This window comes from Equus quagga, chromosome 4 (assembly GCF_021613505.1).
Source record: "Equus quagga isolate Etosha38 chromosome 4, UCLA_HA_Equagga_1.0, whole genome shotgun sequence".
Taxonomy (NCBI): Eukaryota; Metazoa; Chordata; class Mammalia; order Perissodactyla; family Equidae; genus Equus; species Equus quagga.
Window position 1 is genome coordinate 2,712,752 of NC_060270.1, and position 24,348 is coordinate 2,737,099.

The 24,348-nt window shown below is 39.6% G+C and overlaps 1 protein-coding gene across 1 annotated transcript in view; it reads left to right on the forward strand.

Annotated features, from left to right (window-relative positions):
- The window catches only part of EPHA6 (EPH receptor A6), a 721,750-nt gene that overhangs the window by 523,213 nt on the left and 174,189 nt on the right, over positions 1–24,348 (forward strand). The window contains exon 10 of the mRNA XM_046658947.1: positions 11,920–12,105. Within this exon, the coding sequence (XP_046514903.1) occupies positions 11,920–12,105 (186 nt within the window). The remainder of the gene's footprint in view (positions 1–11,919; positions 12,106–24,348) is intronic.

Here is a 24,348-nt window from a genome sequence, read left to right on the forward strand (position 1 = left end):
CAGCTTTCATTTATTCCACTGACACGAACAGGAACATGCTCGTACTTTCCCTGATTCTAGATTTTCTGTGCAGTGAAATCCAAAGCAATTATCTGGCCTTCCATATGTACAAAAGAGAAAGAAACAACAAGTGTTTAGCATCTTTCTCTGCTCTGCTGCAGTCTTATTTGCCGGCACAAAGTGCTTTTCAAAAGTTTCTGAAAATGCTGTTTATTAATCTCAATTTCGATGAGTTCTATGATAAATATTCACATTATCACAAAGGCATGTCTCTTTACTTCCATTGGCCTATTGTTTTTTAAATTCTACACTTTTTTCTTTAACTCTTTTGATTTAAAAATGCAGGGCTAAACTTAGAACAGACTTGAAACTTCTGATAATATTGCAGCTGTCGGCCATTTCTTGCATTTTAATCTAATCAATAGGACTAGATGTTGTTCATGTAATTGCAGCAGATCCTTCTGCAGAGCTCAAGGAGTGGAACTGAAGCCATTAATTCCCCTTTCAGAAGTGATGAACAGTGCCATCTAGTCTTGGGTGGCTACTGCTTTCCGTGACTAATTTGGGGACACTGAAAGCAACGTAGGCTTAAATTTGAGGTTGCAGTTACCATACGAAAAGTATAGATTTTTAGTTCATTAAAAATTTAATTCCTTCCACATACTGTTCCTATCCTTAAGGACAACAGGATTATCACCCTGGATGAGAGCAGTGAGGCGCTCCAGCAATGAGAGCATGTTAGCAGACACCGTGGAGAAGAGTATGTTTGCCTCCCATTGAGATTCCAAAGTATGTGGATCTCTCTGGACGTCCCAAATTAGTTAATTCTATTATTATCCGTGGCTCATTTAAACAAGCTGGAAGGACCTAGTATTTTTTAAATTTTCATAATCTGTTAGTTCAGTAATATATATTTTAAATGAATTAATTTATATAAAGCATTTAAAATGATGCCTATTACCTACTTAGCTATTATTTTTATTATTTCATACAGTGGGAAGCAATGAGTATAGGTATATTAAGAAATAGCAGTTTTTCCAAGTTTTAAAATGGACGTGCTCAAGCTCAAAGGGTGGCCTATTGTAGCACTTTGTAAGCAACAGTTTCATAATTTCTGAGGCAGCATTCAGTATTAGAAACAACAGTTCTGGGCTTTAGCTTCCTACGTCTCTCAACAATGAGATGGATAAAGACGTGTCCCAAAAGTGGAAAGCAAAACTTAACAGTCGTAGTACAGTCAGAAGTTAATAAACTGCCAATATGGTGGAATTTTTGATACACTTCCTTTAACTTCTAGCTCAAGGAGGAAAAAATCAATGAGGCTGGAGGATGTGAGCAATACAGTTAACAAATTCTATAGAAAGGATAATAAAGCCAAATTAGCAGAATCACATTCTCTTCAAGCACACGAAGTATTTATGAAATTGACCGTGTACTAGGCCATAAAGAAATTTGCAACAAATCACATTTTTACGGGATACATTTCTAACCAACCTACAATTAAGTTAGAAGTTAATAAATAGAAAGGTAACTTAAAAAATTAGAAAGTTTAAAACATTTTCAAAGAACTTGCTGATTATTTTTAATGTAATTAAACAACTCATGGGTTATTTTAACATAAATTGGAATATCCCCGGAAGTAAATGATAATGAAAAACTGCGTCTTAAAACTATGGGCACAACGAATGCCTGTACTTTAGAGGTGACTGTATACCCTTAAAATACTTATTTTAGAAATGAAAAACTCCTAAAAATTAATTAGGTAAGGGTCCAACTTAATTTAGAAAAAGAGAAATAGAATAATTGCAAAGAAATTAGAAAGAGAAAAGTAGGAAAGAAATATCAAAAATAGTAAAATAGAAAACAAAATAGCAACAAAATCAAGTTATTTCCTTAGAAATATTAATAAAATTCTAAAACCCTGGCAAAATAGGTTAATAAAAGCATAATGCATAAGTAACAATATTACAGATGACAAAGAAAAATGTATAACTACTCATAAAACAAATATTTAAAAATCAATAGGAGAATATTATAAACAACTTTATGACAATAAATGTAAAAACTGGATAAAGGAGACAAGTATCTAGAAAGCTGTGTTTTACAAAAACTCAGGAGGAATAGGAACCTGTACTCTCCTATATCCGTTACATAAACCGCATCAGTATTTAACCGGTTTTTTTTCCACAAAGGAAATTTCAGATTCAAATTTTGAGGGTTTTTGCCAAATTTTACCCAACACATAAATAGAAAAAACAGATAAATCCAATTTTACACAAACTCTTTTACAGAATATTAACATTTTACTCCCCAGAGAAAAGTATGAGCTGGAAAAAAACTTGTTTGACTTGTATTTTGGATTAATGACGTGGTGCTGGTTGGGGTGTCTCCCTAAACGAAAATTGTTTCGTCACTTCTTTTGGCTTTGTTTCAAAAAGAATATTGTAAGTGCTTATTGTTCAGTTAATGTAATGGAGTTAAATTACAACAAATTTTAAATGGCAAAAATATTGCTCTATAATGCTTATAATAATAACTCATATGACATTTGATGGTAAATGCTGGTTTTTAAAAAATAATGGAAAAAATTGAGACTGACGTCAAACTCTTTAAAAGGGGATTTGTTAAAATTAGTTATGTTATGTGTAATAGCATGGAAACTGCATATGCTGGAACATAAGTGAATACAAAGTACGTGCAGAAGAATACTATACAGGACGGTTACAGCTTTAGGAAAAGAAAACGTAAAATTTATGCTTAGGAAATAGATTAGAAGGATATACACCAAAATGAGATTGATTCCAGTTATTTGGTCTATGGGTGATTTCTTCTCTTCTTTCAAGTTTTGCTCTAGTAAATGTTCTCATTTTAATATGACTCAATTTAGGTTGCTTCTTACAATTGATAACATTCAGAGTTTAACTCGTACAAGTATTTTCTTCCTAGAGGTACATTTAATAAATGGTATATATTGCAATCTAGGACTAGGACTTGGTGAAAAACAGTATTTTTTGAATAAATAATGTAATGAAGCATAAACTTTTTAAAAAGATAAAATATAATGAATGTCTTCTGAAAGACAAAACTGACTAAAGAAGATTTTACCTAAAATAATAAGGTTTACGTTAGTGAAAATAGTGCCTTAACATGAAAACAAATTTTTTAATGTTTATTATTTTATTAGAATATCTGCCTGTTATTATCCCTTGAGAATAAATAAAATCTCATTAAAATGTCTCCAATTCTGAATCATGGTTTAATTTACAGAGGTGTTAGTGCTTATCTGTGCATATTTTCTTTAGTTTAAGATAAAATGATCTAATATTATAGTTTTATTTATAAACCTTTAGTATATTAAAGCTATGCAAAGTCTTTACTGCTATTAAAGACCCAGATAATATCATTTTTAATAGTAATTCAAGACACTCATTGGCTTTTTAAATCAAAATAATTATCTATGTATTTTTGGGAAGATGCTTTTTCTCCCGTTTTTGAAAACATTTTGACCACTGTAACTGACTGGCTACTGGCTCCTCTTAGTCATGCTTGTCCACACACAAGCCCTCCACCACGAATACTGATAATTTTTATTGCCTGACTGAATTCCAAAATGTCTTATTTGTGCTAGCGCAGGAATTCACACACACGAGCAAATGATATTCTCTCATGGTTGCCGCCTCAGATAACACCTGAAAATGTTCACATAGAGACTTACATCCTGATGAAGGCGTCTGTCCTGAGGATGTCTGGCCAAGCATGTATTCAGTACTCATTAGTTACCCATGGTAGTCACTGTGATAGACACTGGGATGACAATGAAAACAAACTTTCACAGCACAGTGAGAGAGACAAAGGAACAGAAACTTACACCTGTGGGCGAAGTGCTGTTAACAGGAGAATGTAAAAGGGCACATTGCAGAGCAGCCAGAAATTGTGCTTAAAAGGGGGGTATTATCCAGCCTAAAATGGAAACTCATGTTTGAGAACTCACTTCCTGCCAAGTCTGTGCTAAGAGCCATATGTGTATTATCACAGATTAGCAGCTTAAAAAAACAAAAATTAATGATAAAGTCAGAAGGCCAAAAGTCTCAGTGTGTTAGAGTCAGAGCATTGGCAGTACTGATTCATTCTGAGCACTCAGGGGAGATCTCTCTCCTTGGCTTTCCCAGCTTCCCAAGGTCTCCTGCAGTCCTTGGCTTGTGTCCCTTTCTCCATCTTCAAAGCCAGCAGCATAGCATCCTCAAGTCTCCTTCTGACTCTCTTACCTCTGCTTCCATCATTCCATCTCCTTCCCTGATGGTCCCACCCGCCTCCCTTTTATAAGAACCCGTGTGATTACATTAGGCCCACCTGGGTCATCCAGGATACTCACGTCTCAAGATCATTAACTGACCACATCTGTAAAGTCCCTTTTTCTACATAAGGTAACATGTTCACAGATTCTGTGGATTAGAACATGGATATCTTCAGAGAGCCAATATTAAACCACACACAGCTACAAAATGAATTAAGGGATGAAGATGGTAAAGTGGGTTTTAAGAGATGCTGTGGACTGAATTGTGTCCCCCCTCCAAAATTCCTATGTTAAAGCCCCAACCCCTAATATGACTATATTTGGAAATAGTGCTTCTGGGTTTTAACTAAGGTTAAAGGAGGTCATAAGGGTGAGGTCCTAATCTGATAGGATTGGTGGCTTTATAAGAAGAGGAAGAGAGCGAGATCTCTTTCTTTATGGACTCTGCAAGGGAAAGCCTGTAGGACATGGTGAGAAGGCAGCTATCTGCAAGCCAGGAAGAGAGCCCTCACCAGGAACTGAATCAGCCTGTGCCTTGATCTTGGACTTCTCAGCCTCCAGAACTGTGGGAAAATAAATCTCTGTTATTTCTGCCACCCGGTCTGTGGTATTTTCTTATAGGAGCCAACGCTGACTAATATACAAGAGATGATAAGATGGCCCCTAGGAGACTTCTGGGGGGGTTATACGAGTCTAGAGTTCAAGAGAGAAATATGAGCTACAAGTGTGCATTGGGATCTGAACAGCCTAAAGGCAGTAGTTGGTGCTGGTGAGAGACATTGCCCTGAGATGGGATGTACACTGAGAAGGGAACATAGCTGAGCAAGAGCCATGGTTTCTAGTGGTGCTGCTGTCCCAGGCAGAGGGCTCAGCAGCCTGACTGTGGGCGAAGAGCCCAGCAGGTGGGTAAATTGGTCCTAGGTTTCATTTGCAGGGAGGACATGGCCAGAGGGCAAGTGGAAAAGTGTGGTAACAAAACTAGGAGCTGCCAGGGGTAGGGCTGGGTACCTTCACTTCTGCACAACAGACAGTCACGTCTTATTGATAAGGAAACTGAGACGCAAAAATGTGGAGTAACTTTCTCTGAGTCATGGAGATTTTTTAATTAGATTTTATTTCTAACGTGATTCTTCTGATGGCAGAATGGATAATTAATTTTGATACAGCATCAAGCAGAGTTTTGAAATGCAAGTATTTTTTATTCTAAAGAGTAGCAGGTGATATGAGAGGCCATCTGGCGGTGACTGATGTACTGGATTAAAACGCTATTCTAGGGGTAGAGGTGTCAGCAAGTTTGAAAAGTCAAAATGACTTGAATAAGAGTACTCGATAGGTAGTATGTGGACATCAGGATACCAGAGGTAGAGAAAATTGTAATCTCCTTGAAGACAGTGTTGTATTCAGGAGGATGTTTTAGCAGAAAGTAATAAAAACTTACCCAAAAAGACAAAGAGGCTGGAAGGTTACGTGGGAAAAAATGGAAAATTTGTTACTTAACTCACTCACTAAAGAAATCTCTACCTATTTTTTGATAAGGAAGTTAAAAACCTCACTTTCAGGTCTGAAAGAAATCCTGCTTCCCGGCCTAGACCTTAAGAACTTAGCAATGAAGGTGCTAGAGCAGCATGTCTAGCGTTTCCTCTGTGGTATCAGCACAATTTCAAAAGACTCAGTAGTCGCATGGAACCTTTCTAAGACTCGAAAAGCTTTGCAAATATTTACATGTTGATCACTGTCTCTCCAGAAGTAGATAGGTGGTAGGTATTCGACCCACCCACAATGGTAGTGAGGCAGGAAGAAGTACTTTGACTTCCTCTAACGCCAAGAAACAAGTTAGTGGTGGAGCCAGAAATAGAAGCCCTGCCTTCTGAGAACCTGTCTTCTCCCAAGTCTTCGTCGACTCCTCCTTTTGACAAGCCTTGTTAAACATGAGAAAACTTTCTGTCAAGTTGAATCAGAAGTATTCAAATATGATCTCAACTGGTGTGAGATTATAAATTTTCTAAAAAGGGTTGTTCTTTTTCCTATGTAGAAGGTGTGCTATGTGTTGGGAAGAAACCAGAAAGAATTAGTCATAGGGATTCTGATATTTCATCCTTGAATGACAGACAGTAAATACAATTGGGTAGTGACCCTCCTGTAGCATTAATAATAATGGAATTTACCTTAAGACCTTAAGAGACTAATAGATTCATCTAGAACTGAATTAAAAATCTATTCTATGTTTTTCCTCTATGGCTCTTCTTTTTTAACTCTTTCTTTATATGACACTTAAAAATATTCTTCCTGTTGTCTGTATACTCTGGAAGGAAAGCGGACTGTGTACAGTTAAGTTAAAAAAACAAGCTGACTACAGAAAATATTGAGGCATCTCTCGACTGCACACAATGAAAGGAAAGCAGAAGAGACTAGGCCAATAAAAAAACTAGCATGCTAGAAAGTTCTCTGTCTTCTGGCTCTACTCTAAGATATCCCAACTTTGAGTCTAGAGTGATCTTTTCCCCTCATTCATTCATTTCATTCATGCACCAAATATTAAAGAGGTGTCTTCTGTCCCAGGCGCTGTGGGTACAACAGCAGATAGGGACAGTCAAGGCCCACGCCTGCGTGAGTTTAAGTGGACAGGACAGGATCAGGGGAGGAGTTGAAATGGAGCAATAGTTATTAAGTGAGTAAACTAGTTAAAAATGAGTTTGAAAGATAATTTCAAATAGTGGAAAGTGCTACACGATAAATATGTTACGTCAGTGCTCTCAAGTCAAAGACCCCAGCAACACACTGTAGTTCAGAAAGTTGGGTTTATTCCTCATTTCAGCAAAGAAAACACACAGCATGGGGACTGCAGTGTGTGTCAGTAGGAGGGTTTTAAGAAGAACCAATTATAGGTTTGGCGCCCTGGTTGGGTGATTTGGGAGAGGATCTAAGGAAGCAGGAGTCCGCCCTAGATTAGAAGCGATCAGAAAGCACCGGCGATTCTGTGGCTGTCTGTTTTAATTGCCTCCTGTTCGCCCTGTCGGTGAGCTACAGATTCCCACCCTAGGGTTATGGGATGATTGAGTGCCCTATATTGGACAGATGAGATTGACAGATATTCATTAATTACGCTCACAGCTGGGGGGAGGAGGACATCACACGCCACATGGGCCACATGGGGGGTGGCACTTGGGAACCGAGTGAACACCCAGGGGTTGTGGGAGACAGGCTTTGAGGTACCAAGAGGGTGGGGTGCCTGCCCTTTGGTTCCCTTAGGAAGATGTGGTGGGTTTCTTTGAGTCATTCCACAGGCTAGCCGGAAAGTGAAACCTGTTCCTCGGGGACAAGGAGCTGTATCTGATCCATTTGATAAGGAGGGGTGTTTATCTGTGGGAGCAGAGTGGGGAGGAGAACCGTGGTAAGGCCATTTGAGGCCCTCCCCGTTTCCCCCAGATATCAAAGCAGCACACACTGTTGGGCCCTAATTTCAGGTCTTACACCACAATATCTTAACGAATCTTATCTACAGGGAGTGGAGATTAGAGCAAGGATAAGGTTATAACTGGTACAGAAGTAGCCGTCACTCATTTTAGCCAAGAGAGGAGGGGATGTTTAGTATTTTTGCACTCTGACCTTGCCTTTGTCTGTGCTCAGGCAGAATTATGCAGTGGCCTTGCTCCATCTCATTTTATCATGGTCACAAAAGTAACCTTGTAAAGGGCTGGTATAATGTCTGATAGGAGAATCACATAACCCAGCTCTGAGCGCAAGGTCAGCTTCTGATGGCTCTTTTTTTCTTTTTCATTTGGAAGGAACTGATGGTAGTTGGAGACTAAAATAGATGGGTTGATCAGAGAAAAAGTTTTCTGAAGGAGGGACCTCAATTCTTGGCCTTTACTACTGCGAAGAAGCTATCCACATAGAGAAGGACTGAGGGGGGCGGGGACAAGGGAGGAAGAGGGGCGGCTTGTGCAGAGTCCCGTCAGAGGGAAACAGCAAGTGTGAAGAAAGAAGCGCCTTATTACACCTGAGGGCTGTGTTTAAAAACCATCAGGCGTTTGGCTCTTTGTGTCAGTGACCCTCGGGGTCTGGAGGAAGGGGAGGACTGGAATCTCGAAACAGAAGGAGTAAAATCCTGGGAAGCCTCCAGGGGATCATGGTGTGAGAGTCCTGCAGGACGGATTGTCCCTCATGCCTCCACGACCCTCTCACAGGTTTAGTTCTATTTTATAGGCTTCGTGTGGAAAGGCCAGTACTAATTGGTATTTTAATATGGCCCTATGTATTATACGGCACAACTTCTTGTCCAGAAAGGTTTTACCACCATCCATGGAGATAGGTGGGGTTGTTAGCCAGTGAATGGTCTCTCGGTGGCAGAAGATCCATTATCCTAGATATAATTTTCTTTGCTCTCTTGAAGCTAGATAGACTGTAGTGATTTTTTGCGGACCCTCTAATATGCGGCATATTGGAGGTAGGTCCCCATTTCCATTTTGTCGTGCAGGAAAAGTAGTACATGGTTTCATCATTCCATCCGCCTATGGACATCCAGTTGCTGTATTTGAATGCTAGTTGGTTTGAAGACACCATTGTCACCAGTTGGTAATTTAGCATACTAACACAAGAAAATATTTACTATGACAAACACCCCAGACAGCAGAGAACAAGGCTTATAAGCATGGACTCCGGAGCCAGACTGCCTGGGTCCAAATTACAGCTCTACCACTTTCTAGTTATGTCACCGTGGACAAGTTACGTAGCGTGTGTGCCTCAGTTTCCTTATCTGTAAAGTGGGGATGATAGTGGTACCCACCTTGAAAGTTTGTCGAGATTAAAATAGATATTTAGTTTTCAGACTTGGCTCATGATAAGCACTATGTAAGTGCTACCTTTGTAATAATGATGGTAACAATGTATCAGAAAAGAAAAAAACAGTAGTTAACACCATATTCTTCTAGTCAATGAGTTAACAATGGACTACCCAATATATGTAAACATGCACAGATCTTACTGAGGAAAGCTTTCTCTTGTTTGCGGTTATAGGCAGGCCCCTGCACTTGCTACATGGCATCATCTAGTGGACCAGTCTTTGGCAATATCTGAAAGCATGCGTGTAATTTAAAATATTTCTTCCTCTCTGCCGGGTATGTCTGATACATCCAGGCATACTGCGGGTAAGGGTTTTAATACATTGTATGACTGAATTTTTGGACTTAGCTGAAGAATGTGGTAGGAGCCTCAGATCTTTCATTGAGGTGACGGTATTTAGTGTTACTGAAATAAGTGTGATAATAACTTGATCCTGCAGAGCTTGACACGAAGAAAACACCTGCATGGTGTTAATAAGATACATGAGTTTCAGACAACAGAAAAGCAAAGAAAATTACCAGCATGCCTGCCTTAATAAAGTACCCACAGAATTCTCTATTCATTTCCCTATATTCAGAAGTTTATTTGAATTACTATGAAATGTTAACAGAAAATCACTAGATTATGAGCTTATGGTAGGTGAGGGGTTTTAAAATATTGCTACATCTTTATATTTACTGACAGATTTATTGAGGCAAAACAAAAGAAAAAAAATATTTGTTTTGTGCTGGATATTCATTACCTCAAACTAAAATGATCTGAGAACAGATTTCAAGTATGTTAGTAGGCCTGGATGTATCAGACATTAATTTAAACACAGTGCATCCCTTTTCTCTCAAGGTTCAGAACCTCAATAGAAAAATGTTGAAAATTTCTATCACTTGCCATTTTTTTTTGTCCAAGAGAAATCTTTAAAAAATCAAAAACATTATTACAAACAAAACTGAAAACTGTGGCTTCTTTTTCCTGTGAGCATAAGAGCGTTTAACCCCAAAATGTTGAGAGTGTCAATAAGTAAAAAAAGATTGTTCTTATTTTGATGTCAGATTTATGCAAGATTAGTAAAACCCCAATATCATATGCACTGAATTTAGAGAATACGTTCTGTAGCCAGTGTTTTGTTTGCTTCTGTAGCACAAAGAACAAACTCTCTTATTAGACTGCCTTCTTTTTATAGCAGACATGTTTATGCATAATTTAGGAAGCAAGTTTTGACTTGTTTCCTATCTAGCTTCATTTTGGGTTTTTTTACTTAAAAAAAAAATCTTAGCATCTACGCGAAAAGGCAGTTAGTATTCATTATAGTCAACATTTAGTTAACTGTAATGAGCTGGTCGAAAGAAAATACGGAAAACTGAAATCTACGGTACTATAAAAATTGAATTTGATCCTCTATACTTAAACTTACATTGCATCCAACTATTGGCCAGACCCGCCAGCCAATACACCAACTAAAGATATTTGAATTTTCATTCTTTTCACCTTTATAAACATCTATATAAATTAAAGCACATGAATAACACTTTACAGTTTATAAACACTTTCACATATATTATCACTTTTGATCTTCCCAGTATCCTTGTGGGGAAGAGATGTTGTTGGGTTATAGAAGATTTTATTATTATCTTCACTCTATAGATGAATAAATTGGGGATCAAGCATCATGCTCTTAAGTAAATGCAGGTACTTGGCCCTAGAAAACTCAAGTCTGCTGTTCCAGCTGTCCTAACCTTACTGCATTGCACAGAGAAAGCCTCCAGCCTTCTGTCCACAATCACCCCCCAGTCAGCCTCATCTCCCTACTGCACCACGTCCATGTCATTCTCGTCACTGTTTCTGACCTTTGAATCTTTGTTTTCACTTCCCTCACTCCTTCATGCACCCCTGCTTGGTATGTCCTTGTTTTTCTGGAACATCCAAATCCTATGCTTCGTTCAAGGTCCAGCAAAAGTTCCCTCTCCTCCAGGAAGTCTCCCTGCTCTCACTGTTCTTGCTTAACTAATACAGCATTTGCAAGAATTGGTTCTTACCTTCTTAAGTGTTTCATTTATGTCTGAATTCTCCTACTAGACAGTAAGCTCCTGAGAACCAAGTCTTTACTTCCTTGAAACTCGTAGCCCTCTAGCACTGGGTGTATTTGTAGTAAATCCATGATAAATATTTGGATATTATTTAATCTGGCCAGTGGAGCCATTGCCGAACCGTAGATTTTCTTACTGTATTTGTATTCCAACCATGTGGCTTGTAATTTAGCCTGTGTAATCACTTTCTATGGTTGAGTTTAGCGTGGGCTTTTCAATATGTTTTAATATACCAGTTGACCTGAGCACTGATTTCCATTGGTGGTAAAGCCCAGGCTTGTGGCCTTTGGGATCCAATCAGCTACACGTGCCTGATGGCTGCCTGAATGGAGCCGCCGCTCGGCCCATATGTCAGCGTTGAGAACAGGAACAGGAAACAGGCAGTGAGTGCCTTTCTGTAGAACTCCATTAGCATCGCCCATGCTGCTGGTTGTAATTTCTCAGCAGATCAGGGACATCTGTCAATGGTAGTTCCTGTGGTACAGTGTGTGAAAATGCCTCCTGTTATTCATTATACATAACGCTGATCGAGCAAATTGTCATTCCAAATTTAAGTTTTAAGAAAGAAATCTCCATGTGGAGATGACGCACTTGAGTGTCACTATGTTAAAAAACAAGAAGATAGTACTGTGGGACAATTCAGTTCTTCAGGAATATAAGTATTCTGTTTAAACAAATAACTGCTTCTGTTCATATTTTAAGGTGAATTTGGAGAAGTCTGCAGTGGGCGTCTGAAGACACCAGGGAAAAGAGAGATCCCAGTTGCCATCAAAACTTTGAAAGGTGGCCACATGGACCGGCAAAGAAGAGATTTTCTAAGAGAAGCTAGTATCATGGGTCAATTTGACCACCCAAATATCATTCGCCTAGAGGGTGTTGTCACAAAAAGTAAGTCACTGATTCTCTTCTGTACTTATTTTACGTATCTATCTCAGTTCCTGGAAAAAAAAGCTTAATAGCAATAGCACAGCCACCCTAGGGATAACTTCGTCCCATGTCATCTTCTGATATCACCCTCAGAGTCCTGATATTAGGCTATGACATTATCAGAGTTTGCATTGGTCACCAAACAGCTTTGAAATGGTATTTATTGCCTGTAAATCATTTGCTAATTTAACTTGAAGTAATGAATCAAGAGTAAAGGTTATCTATTTTTTTCTCATTTCCATTAGCTATTCACTCCTAAATGTCAATGTTAATTGAAGAAATAATTTAAATATTTTGGATCGTTAAAGTAAAATACTTCCGTTTGGAACTAAATTTCATATACAAATATAGAATGCTTTATCTGAAGTAAAACTTGTAAACAAAAAGTTCTGTGTGGAACCCATCTACATAAATGCCATTAGAACTAAATTATTTTAATTTGTATAAAATGAAGAAAAGAATTAGTTTTTGAAATAAAAATCCTGTTTTTAGAGAAATAGTGAGATCAAAGCCATTTCTTTGAAAAGTTTCTTAGAAGTCCAAAATTAATCCTATACTCTAAGAAGTAGATTGCTATATATTCCCTTTTATTAGAATAATGATAGGGCATAAAGCTTAACTGTATTTCTCCTTACTTTATTCTCTAATGAATTATAATGTGTAAAATCCAATTCAAAATGGCATTAAAAAACTCAAAAAATAATGTAAATCTTTGAGAAGTAGTTTTCTTTCATAAAACTTAAATTTCTTTTAAAACCATTTAAATGAAATTGAAATTTTATGTCATATTTGGAAACGGGAAAGTATAAAAGCTTACAAAACACATGCTGGAAATTCCTAAGTCCTTCCCACGAGGCCTGGGCCAACATACTGCCCAAGAGGAGCAGAAAATTACTGATGCTCAATATAGTTTGGAGGACACAAAAGAGTGTTTTTGATGACAGCTGTTGCTTTAGTGGCCTTAATGGGGCCTCCAGCGTTCATTGCCCTCGTGTTATTCTCTCCCTCGATGACTCTGGGCTTGTCCATGTGACCAGCCTTGGCCAATGGGACATTAGCAAGTGTGATGCGAGTGGAGGTGTCTTACATGTTTGCACATTCGAGCTTGTCCTCTTGCAACACTCCTTCCTGTCCCTGGCCTCTGGTGCTGAGTGAAGCCAATCCATGTGGTGAGGCCACACGCAGCACTGCGAAGAAGAGAACTGAGGCTCTCCTGTCCGTCTCTCTATCTGAGCTCCCAGGAGACAATCAGCTTTGAATGCCAGCCTTGCGATGAACCGTCTCAGACATTAGGACCCAACTCCCAACCAGATGGCTGCAGCTGCAGTCAACGTCTTGTGGAGTGAAGGAACTGTCCAGCTCCATCCTGTCAACTTATAAAATACTAAGAGTAGTATGAAATGGTTGTTGTGTAAGTCACTAAGTTTGGGATAGTTTATTACACAGCAGTAGATAAACAAACAAGATGGACCCCAGTTAGAATTCTGCTCCTGCCGGTTAAGACTTGTGCAGCTTTGGGTAAATTGTTTAACATCTCTATCCTTTATTTCCATGTCTGTAAAATGGCGCCAAAACAATTCCTACTCAGTTAGGATTACATTTCTAAATGTATAAAGCATTTAGCACAGTGTGTAGCTCATAGAAAGTCCCATTAAGTGGTAGCCATCATTGGTGCTGTGTGCCAGGCAGTTTACCATTTCACTCCACAGCAACTCTTACCAGTATCATTATCCACTGACACTCAGGTTAATTAACCTGCATGGGTCCTCTAACCTGTAGTAAGTGGCATGACTGATGTTCAAACTGAGTCTGTCTGACTCTAAAACCCATGGCTGGTTGGTTTGCTTGCCTTTACTATTTCACAGTGAATACATCATAGTTTAGTTTACACTTTAATTATTTTATCTGAATTAAATAACAGTAAATAAACTACAATCTGATTGCAATAACATAATATTACTTTTTAAAATAAGGAAAATATTTAGGAGAGTGAAATAAATACCCTAAAATATAAAATTTGGAAAGATCCAGCTATGCCACAATACCTAGTAAAGATTATAATCTGAAAGAGAGAGAGAAGAAATAACATGGTAATTACTTCTTTCATAGTTTCTGACTTCCTTGTCACTAATTTAGCATGAACATTTCAAGTTATTCCTTCTGTTTTATATCTCTCTGGAAGGAAAATGATAATTTTAAAGTTGGCTTATGAATCTTTGCAAAGCATTTTAAATAACAATTTAAGTATGTAAGTCCTCTTATGTGTATTTATGCATGAAACATATGGAAACAAGCGTCCAACAGTAAATACAAGGATTGAAAAGGATCAGATCTTTATTTTCTCCCTTTGATAAATCACATTATGTGTGTTTTTCACTTATTCCTATGTGTTTTATTCACATACTATCACCTATATATCAAATATATATAAATTTATATATATGTAAATTAAATTATATGAAAAGGGAAAGAACTTATAGCCCTATGAAGTAATAGGGATTTTTTATCCTAAATCAATTGAATAGGTTTAATAAGATAGTCTGTGGCACTTGTCTGCCTATTTGAAATACTCAGTATATTTCACGTAAACATTTAACCAACAAACACAGTGAATCCTTAATATCTCTAGCAATCTTGTCTAAAAATGAGACCAGAGACCTTTATGTAGCCAAATTTGTATGATCCCTAAGTCAAGGTCCTTGTTCTATTTCAAGAAAAAGGGGGGGGGGGGGGGAAGAAAAGAAGAGAAAGGATAGATTCCATATGCTTTTGAGTAGCAATAGCCGTTGCAGTGTTAACTTGGAAGAGAGTCCCATAGCAGCTGTCGTGGTGCTGCTGTGTGGGTGATGGAGATGCAGAAAGGAATAATTCCCGCAAAGATAAGTGGACGTATTTACACTGCTATCTTCTTGCTCAAGTGCTATGGGATTTTTAGGAGAAAGGCAATAAATAAGTGAATGCCTCATTCCCATAAATACATGGTAATTGTTCCAAGATTGCCCTTAAGTAGCTAAGAGATAGCCAGCAATTAATGCTCCCTAAGGACTACCCTATTGCATAAAAGATAATGCTGACAAAGATGAAGATGCAGTATGGGTTTATCTGGTCATGTTAGTAGAGCATCCTGGGTTCTGAGAAATAAATGCACAGACTCTCTGTTGAAGGTAATGCAGGACTATAGATCAAAATCTTCGTCAGATCCTTTTATAAGTTCTTATTATGCATCCTTTTTAATCTATTATATAGGTTTTATCTCTGAGAGAACACTTTTGCTCTTTCGTATTTGGGCACATAACTACTTTTATTTTAAACTTGAAAGTTAAATGATTAAAAGCTGTGTTATATAAAAAGTGTGTCTGATAAAAGTTGACCCTATTTATTTGGTACACATCACAATTTCATTAACCTGTTAAGATACAACTGATATAAAAAGCTCAACCACATGCTTAGCACAAAGTTTTTCTCCAAGAAGCAAACAGAAGCCATCACTTAGAAGACAAACTGGTATCCATTAGTAGCTCGGGCAGTAGCAATGTGTAACAGGTAATGTATCCACCAGTGTCGTTAGCTGTGTAACCAAAAGAGAAAGTGCTACCCTTCTATAAAAAGATGAGAATTGTGGTTAAATAATGAGGAAATACAGGGCAGTAACCACACTCCAGTTTCAATGCCTGGTGATGGAAGAACCAAAAGGAGAAATAATGAGGTGCCTCTCTCTCAGCTCAGTAGGTAAGAGCTGAATTTAGATACACTGACCATATCTCAAGTAAATCCTAAGTCCAGTAAGGAGTAACAGAGCCAATCAGGATAACAAACAAATCCCCAGACATAACTTCATTTCCTCACAGGACGTTCCTAAAGTCCCTGTGGGACAGTCTAGAAGCCGTACAAGAAAGCGCCCGGCCTTCTCAAACCCTCTTTAAATACTGCAGGACATTGTGGATTCCTTCCAGATGGTTTTGATGGGTCCACGTGGGATCTAAATTGGAGGAGAGTAGCTTCAAGGCAGTGAAATATGTCATACAGTAAGTGCACAGGAACTGCCTCTCTGCCCCTAAGTAGCCTTCTACTTGTCCAGTGATGCATCCCCCAAGATTGCCACCATCACTGTTGCCACCAGTATGACGTCACCTCTCCACGTGGCTGTGTATCTTGCCACCAGCCACAGGGTCTTGGGCAAGTCACTCAACATCTTTAGGCCTTGGTTTTTCCATCTGCACAACAGATTGAAAAGTGCAGATTGGACTAGAAAACAGTGAAGTCACATCTCATCCCAATATTTTTGTATTTTATTGTTTTGCCAAAAGAAAACAGTGATGAGATGGTGGCGAGGAAAATGTGTGCCAGTGATAACTTAGCACCCCACCTCTGACTTTATTTTTAGTTCAGGTTCATATTGGTGATCCCAGAAGATGGGTTTGGGGAGACACAAAAATGCCTTTGCTAAAGTTCATCTTACAATCTGTAAAGTAGGAAAGGATAGTTAAAATTGTCCTGCAAACACAATCAGGGTTTGGGTCCATGGACTACATGTGGTAGGTGTGAAATATTCTGCAAAACTGAGCCTAATAAAATTAGATGATTGTTTTTTCTGGAATTCAGCTATTCTGCTAGCTTAAGTAGGCTAAGAGTTTTGTTTTGTTTTGTTTTCCAAGAAACAATTACTGAGCACCACCAGGTGTCAGACACTGTTGCTGACCAAAAGCTAGAGCCAGAGAAGAAGTGCTCAGTGCTCTTGAGAAGCTCCTTTGTGGCTCCAGTCCACTGGGAGCAGCAAACATGGAGGCTGGGGTTTCCCAGTGTGGTGTGCTGGCTGATGGTTTGGATACAGCTACTCATTCATCCATTTGTTTATGAATATTTATGGCGTGCCCACTCTTCTAGTCACTGGTGATATCATAGTGAAAAAGGCAGAACTTCTGCCTACTGGAGGAAACAGAAAGAAATGTAAACATAGGAATATAATTTTAGGTGAAGAGAAAAAAGCTGAATGAAGTGAAGGAGAAAGCCATGCCAGGGATTGGCAGGGAGGCTACCGGGCAGAGGAAGCAGCTCTAAACCCTGTACTCAGAGAGAATTTGGCAAGTTCTAGGGGAGCATCAGAGATGACTGGAGCAAAGTAACCACAGGAGGGATTACATATTGAGAGAAAAGAACGGACTGGAGGCAGGCAGAACAGCGAAGAGGCCTGTGTAGTAATCCACGTGAAAAATGATGAGAACACAGATTTAGTAAAGATAAAAAGAAAGGATCAATTCAAGAGCTCTTTCCAAGATTAAATTAAGAGACTTGACTGACTGATTATTTGTGAGGAATGAGGGAATGGAGACAGTTTTGGGTGACTTCCGGGTTTCTGGTTTACATAGTAGGGAGATGGAGAGGAAATTCTGGAGAAATAACAGATTTGGAGGGAAAATAATGAATTGTGATTTCGACATGATAAGTTTGAAGTGCCTGAGACAGTTGAAGACTTCCAGGAAGCCTCTGGAGCTGAGGTGGAGTCTGGGCTGCAGGGCACATGAAGGCACGCTCGCCAGACGGTGAGTGCCGGGCTGGTGGTGACGGGCTGGTGGTGACGGGCTGGTGAAGCCTTAGGGAGGATGAGATTACCCAGAAGGCAGAGAGGAGCTTGTCTTAACAGGCAGAATGCTGAAGGAAAGCTTATGAAAGAGGCAGAAGGAACAACCTGAAGGAGGACGGACAGATGTCTAAGAATGAGGGCAAGGTTAGCAGAATAAGATGAACTGGGAAGCCAGGAAGATGAGGATTGAGAAGCCTCTGCTGGATGGAGCAGGAAGGAGGGTGCCGTCCATTACAGATGCTGTGAGGGTGGAGGCCAGATTGCGGTGGACCGTAGAGTGAGTGAGGCATGTGCACACACAATCAGACTGATAGGTTAAAAAAAAACAGATTGTGTTGATTTCTTAAATTCCAAATGCATAGCATTCTTTAGGTTATTCCTTCCTTCTAGGAATATTTACCATGTGCCTAACTACTGAATGCAAGCACTTCTCTAAGCATTAGGTCCTGGGCAGTGAATAAGAAGGCCAGCATGCCTGCCTTCGGGGTCAGGACCCTGGGTGTGACCTCCTCTGCTTTCATTCTCCGCCATTCTTCTTGAATCCCAGATTGCATTCAGGCTAAATGAAAAAAGCATCTCAAAACTGACCCTCATTTCTCCCATGTGTCTTCTTTTCCCTAAATCCCAAGGAACTGGAATAAAATGTACCAGGTTGAACCTGAATGGGTACATAGATAATGATGATATGAAAGGAATGTCAAGACCTGGAAGGTCCTGCTGCCTCTGCGGTTACAGCCTCCCTTTTTGCAGTGACATACTAGGCTAGATCATTTGCTGAGGTGGTGGGTAGAGGCTTGGGGTGTTGGTGAGTCTTTGAAGTAGCTCCTGAGGAAACTGGAAAAGAAAACTGATCAGGAAAGATTAGAAGGGTTGTGCGCATCACTGAGGACACAAGAGGACCTGGAGATCATGACCGAAGCTGCTGCCCGCCAGAGCGCTGTGGATAAATGAGGGAGAGAGCAGAGCAGGCAGTGGGAAAACATGCATCCGGTGAGGGAAGGGTGAGAGGCAACACAAGAGAAGAAGTGATTTTCTATATTTTCTCTCTCCTCCCGCCATCCTTAAAATTTACTATTTGCTGTTACTGAAAATAGTGATGAATAACTCTAGTGCAGTTTCTGGAATCTCAATGGATTCTCAGGGTATTTACTGCAAAGGATTTGCCATTTGGAATTATAATGTATACATATTGATAAATAGAAAATGAACCAAGTGTGGCTGTAACAAACAGTAACCAGAAGACGTAGTCTGGGGGCCCAGTGTCTCACTCTGTTCATGCGGAACTGGAGCTAATTGGGATCACAGCGCGAGTGTACGTCCCTCATTACAAGAGAGAATACGCTGCTTCTGTATTCAGGAGGAATCTGTTCCTGTCCCGTCAGTGTTTAAGTGTCTGGGTTTTCTCAAGGTCTCGTCACCTGACTGGATCTTCCTCTCACTCGCTGTCTGCCCCTGGTCTCTCCCTTCTGCCTGCTAATTACTGGGGAGACTGTCATAAGAAGTAAGAGGCCAAAAAGTCTAGTAACAAGTTGGTCAGTGTGAACATAACATTGTAAATGTAAGAACCCGGAGAGAAAAGGGAATATGAATACAACTTTATGCATACATAATGCTGCCTTTTAATACTTCTAAATAGAATTGAATAGAGACACCTGGGGGGTGAAATCTTACTCCTTTTCAAAAAATAAAAATTCGTTCCAAATCATTTATGATGTGGTTTGTTCTGGTAAAGAGCTTGATGGCTCTGAATTTGACAAGGGCTATAGATAGGCCCTATATTATAGACATGAATTTGCATCCTTGACCTCAGGGAAATGAGAACCATCCTGCCAGGCTGCAAAGTAAGATAATCAATCCTCACTCAAGAACTTTCGCCAGGTTCCTGACGGTCTGATGCAGGGCTGGATAAAGACCAGAAGAAGTCTTACTCACTGAAAATGATATGGACCCCCAGTATATATCATTTCTAATAAAAAAATTATCCATAAAATTAATGAATGGAAGTCCAGCAATCTCCTTATTTAATTCCATGGTGATTACTTTAATGCTTATTTTGTTGTTGGAACATATTACTATGACTTTCCTTAAATTTTCATTTCAATGTAATTCCAGACTTATAGAAAAAGTTGTGAAAATAACATAGTTCCCATATAAACTTCACTCAGTTTCTCTGATGTTACTATTTTACATAACCAGAGGACTATTATCAAAGCCAAGAAATAAACATCAGTACAGTACTATTTACTCAACCACAGACTTTCATCCCGATTTTATCAGTTTCTCCACTGGTGTGTTTTTCTGTTCCAGGATGCCATCCAGGACCCCGCTTTGCATGTAGTTGTCACATCTCCTTAGTCTCCTCCAACCCATGACAATTCCTCAGTCTTTCTTGGTCTTTTATGACCTTGACACTTTGCAAGAGTACTAGTTATTTTGTAGGGTGTCCCTCAGTTTGGGACTCTTGGAAAGAAAGTCTTTTGCTTTCTCATGATTCGGTTTGTGGCTGTGTGTCTTTGGCAGGAATATCACAGCAGTTATGTACCCTGCTCAGTACATTGTACTGGGGACATCATGTCCACATGCCTTGTTACACGGGTCACTTGAGTCTTCTAGATTACTTCACTGTAAAGTTACTTTTCCCCTTTTGAAATTAATATGTATTTGGGGGGAGATAATTTAGACTATGCAAATCTCCTGTTTCTCCTCAAACTTTTCCCCTCTAATTGTATCATCCATAGTAGATCTTGCCTGCAACAATTATTACTGTATATTCTAACGGTGATTATTCTATTTCTCTGTTTCCTTCTATGTTTATTAGTCAGAATATTCTTTAAGGAAGAGCTATATTTTAGGGTGTTCTATAAAAGGAATTATACAATAGGAAGCCTTTCGACTCTGGCTCCTTTCTCTTAGCAGAATCATCTGAGCTGCATCTTTGGCGTTGGTATTCTTGAGCAGTGTTCCTCAGTATGGATGGCCCATGGTTTGCTTATGCATTCAGTAGTTGAAGGACATCTGGGTTGCTGCCAATTTGGCTGATTATTAATAAAACTTCTATGAATATCAGGTATAGGTTTTTATGTAAACATATATTATATTTATGTTAGGTAACTACCTAGGTGTGGAATGTTACATGCACGACCCAAAAGCCTGTTGTTTTCTTAGTCCTTACCCGTAATGTCAGGACCTCAGTACTCTTTTCCAGTGCCCCTGAGTTTTTTCTGGGACAAGCCCACCAGTTTGTCGCTGCAGCCATGCAGCAGCTACACCGTCTCCCGCCACTGATGGCCTCCGTCTCACCTGCACACTGCCGCCACAGCCCTTGTGGAGGCACCACCGGTCCAGCCACTGCCCATCCATAGAGCAAAACTATCTTGCTGTTTATGCATTTATCCATGGCCTCCAAAACCCCCAAATTTTGCTGGGTCTTGTGCTGAGTGAAGCAAGAAGATAGGCTTTCTCTGGCCACTTGGTGCCTCTATTTTACATTTAGATACAGGCTGCTCTCCTGTACTCTAAGAAGCCAATCCCTCTGGAACAATGTTGCTTGTTTTTATGATGACCCTTAATTTCCTGATAATAAAGGGCTAACCCGGCCACTCCATTTTCTCCGCTCGGTCTTAATTTTCTTTTCTATTCTAGCTCCACGTCTCTCTTCCCTCAACCTCCCTCCTCCCAGATCTCCAATATATACCCCTGATATATACTTAAACTCACTTGCTTTTGAAGAGACGGAGAAAGCCTGTGGTGTGTCCGAATGGGGGTTTGGGGAGGCCACGCTCTGTTGAGGACAGTGTTCATCTTGTTTACTGTGGCGCCCAGCCTCGTGGTGAGCATGCAGTTATCCCTGAGTACTTTGAAGGAGAGTGGCAAGAAACCAGGCAAAAGAAGGAAAGAGTGGGGTAGAACAGAAAGAGGGAAGAAAGGAAAAGAAAGAAGGAGACTAATTTTCAAGGACTTCAAGCCCGATTCTAAATTCGAATTCTCTCTAACGTCAGTCACATTTGTATGAAATTGGCAGCTTTTCTCATAATTGTGCCTCTCTGTACTTTTGAAATTTCTCCTTTGTCTGAAGAGCAATCATATTTTAGCTGTTTTTCTCCTCTGAAATCTTAACTGGCTACAACATTATGCTTATTTAGCTACATGTCTTTTCTGCTGTAGACCAGAATCAGCTAGAAAGTAGGACCACGACTGATTCACCTTTATATACTCCACATCACCTGATCTGTGTTTTGTACGGGATAGCACTCAATCCCAGCTTCTAAATGGATAAAGGAACACAGTGGTGTGTTTCCTGGGCCAGGGAAATAAAAGTAGGCACAACTCAGTCCACTCGTGATTGAGATACAGCAACTGCATGATGTGAGTTGATTGATGTTTTTATTAGGATACATCAATCACTGTGAGAGAATTTATTCATTTTCACTCATCACAAATGTCAACCAAAAACATCGGTGATTTTTTTTCTCCCTTTCATTCAGATGCACTGGCTGTTTCAGCCCTGAAAATAATGCACTGACCTTTCCCCTAAACATTAATGGCATGATTCTATTGAAATAAGTTCAGTTTTCATTTTGGCATAGCCATATATTGTGTGGGACATGCTATTGTATTTGGTACAGGAATCCATAAATACAAAATGCTGTAGCACCTCTGTGACTGTCACCTTCTCGTGTCCTAATCACTGAAGTATCCATTACGCTGAGATGGAAGTACACAAAAATGCCTTCCCTTCTCTGGGGCTTCTGTGATGTAATGGTTTCTTTAATGTAGGTTATATCTCACTGCAAGAGTTCCAGAATATTCCTTGGGGAAACAGGTCTTGATGGGAAGGAGAGGCTGCTGGGGAAACTCCAAAAAGAGAGGGGCTGCTTACGGAGTGGAGAAGCATGGGTGAGTCGAGGGGCTTCCTAGTTTGTTCCAGAAAACAGCACAGCTAGTTATTTCCCTAAAAGAGGATTTATAATTAATATAATTACTTCTTACACAGTAGCTACTAAATGTACTAAAACAAAAACCGAAGCTTCCCTTATGTCAACTCTCCTGTTCCACATTTTTCTTCCCAAATGAAACTGCGATCCTGGGTCACGGGGTTGAGTGTCATAGACTCAGAGAATATTTCACACTAACTACCTCCATGCAAAGAATTTGGAAGACCGCATTTATCAAATGATGAAAGCTCTAATTATACAACATTTAAAGCTTAAAATTACTATTTTGCATAAGATGGAACAAATGAAGGAGTTTCTATAACTAAAATAATGCTACCAGTCTTTCGGTATTCCCCAGATTTTAGCTGCAAAGATTTAACAGGGCAAGTCTTAGCTGCTAAGGAGGCCCACCATTCAGTCTAATTACAGAGGCCTGCTCTTCTACCACTGAAGAAATTGAGAACTGGCCAGGAAAGCAGAAAGAAAACAAGACTGGTAGAGAAGCTGGTAAAAATGAAGAAAACCCCTTTCTAAATCAAGTTTGAGTCCGTTCAATGGCTTATGAAGAAGCTAGTTGTAAAATTAATGGAATGGGGGATGTATTTTTGCTTGTGTTAAAGATGTCTCCCTTACAATAGGAAAATAAAACCTCTCTTTTAAAAAATAGGACATTATTCAGAGTCATATGAGAAAAGCCATACTACAACTTAGAATCTTGATAAGTCCGTCATCGAAGACAAAATAAACTTATTTCCACCATTAGCCTCAGTGGGTAATATGAGAGGTAGGAACTGCAGTAAATGCTAGTTTTGTGGTTTCTAAATTTTGTCCGAAAAGCGCCTCTTCATTGATGCAAAAATAGTAAAACAATGATTATCTAGTTATAAATACTGTTTATTCTGATTTTAAAAATCTGTAACTTTGTTTTGTGTTTTTGATGTCTCATAACCCTTGTTCTTTCCTGAAATGAACCTTGTTGTACAAAACGTTGCTCAGGACTGTCAGGTTCGGGACAGTTAAAGGAGGACGCTAGGGACTTCTGGTGCTTTGAATTAGAGAAATCTCCATGGACTGAGGCAATTTTCTCCTAACTGCTCCTCCTGCCTCCGTTCCTGCCCTTGCCCACTCTTCACACTCAGCCAGACCGATCTTTGTAGAAAAACGTTTGGCAACTGTACTTAGGAAAAGAACCCTCCAGTCTCTGCTTTGGCCTCCAAGGCCTCTGACGAGCTGGACCCTGCTGCCTCTCAGCTGTTGTCTTCTGCATCCTTCTCCTGGCGCCTGTGCTCCTGGCAGAGGTGGGCCTTGTGCACCCCAAGCTCACTCTCCCCAGGGCTCCCATGTGTCCTTACCTCCTGCCCCAACCCTCCTAAACAGCCCGCAAGGCCTGAGAACCTGGAACCCACTGAAGTCTAGAGTAGACCTCCTCCTCGCCTGACTCTCTGTCCTGGATGCCTGCTCTGTCTCCCCTCCTTGTGCATAGAATTCTATGAAACCATGTAGGCTTCGTTCAGACATGCTCAGAATATTCTGAGCCAAGGGAGATTCTAGCATCTATAAACAACAGAGAGTTGCATCATGAATGAATTAATCATTTTAAACAGCGACATCATTAAAACGGTGTCATACTAGCATTTCTGGAGTTTCCAGTTTTACTCATGCCTTTATTTTGGCACGTTACTAAATACA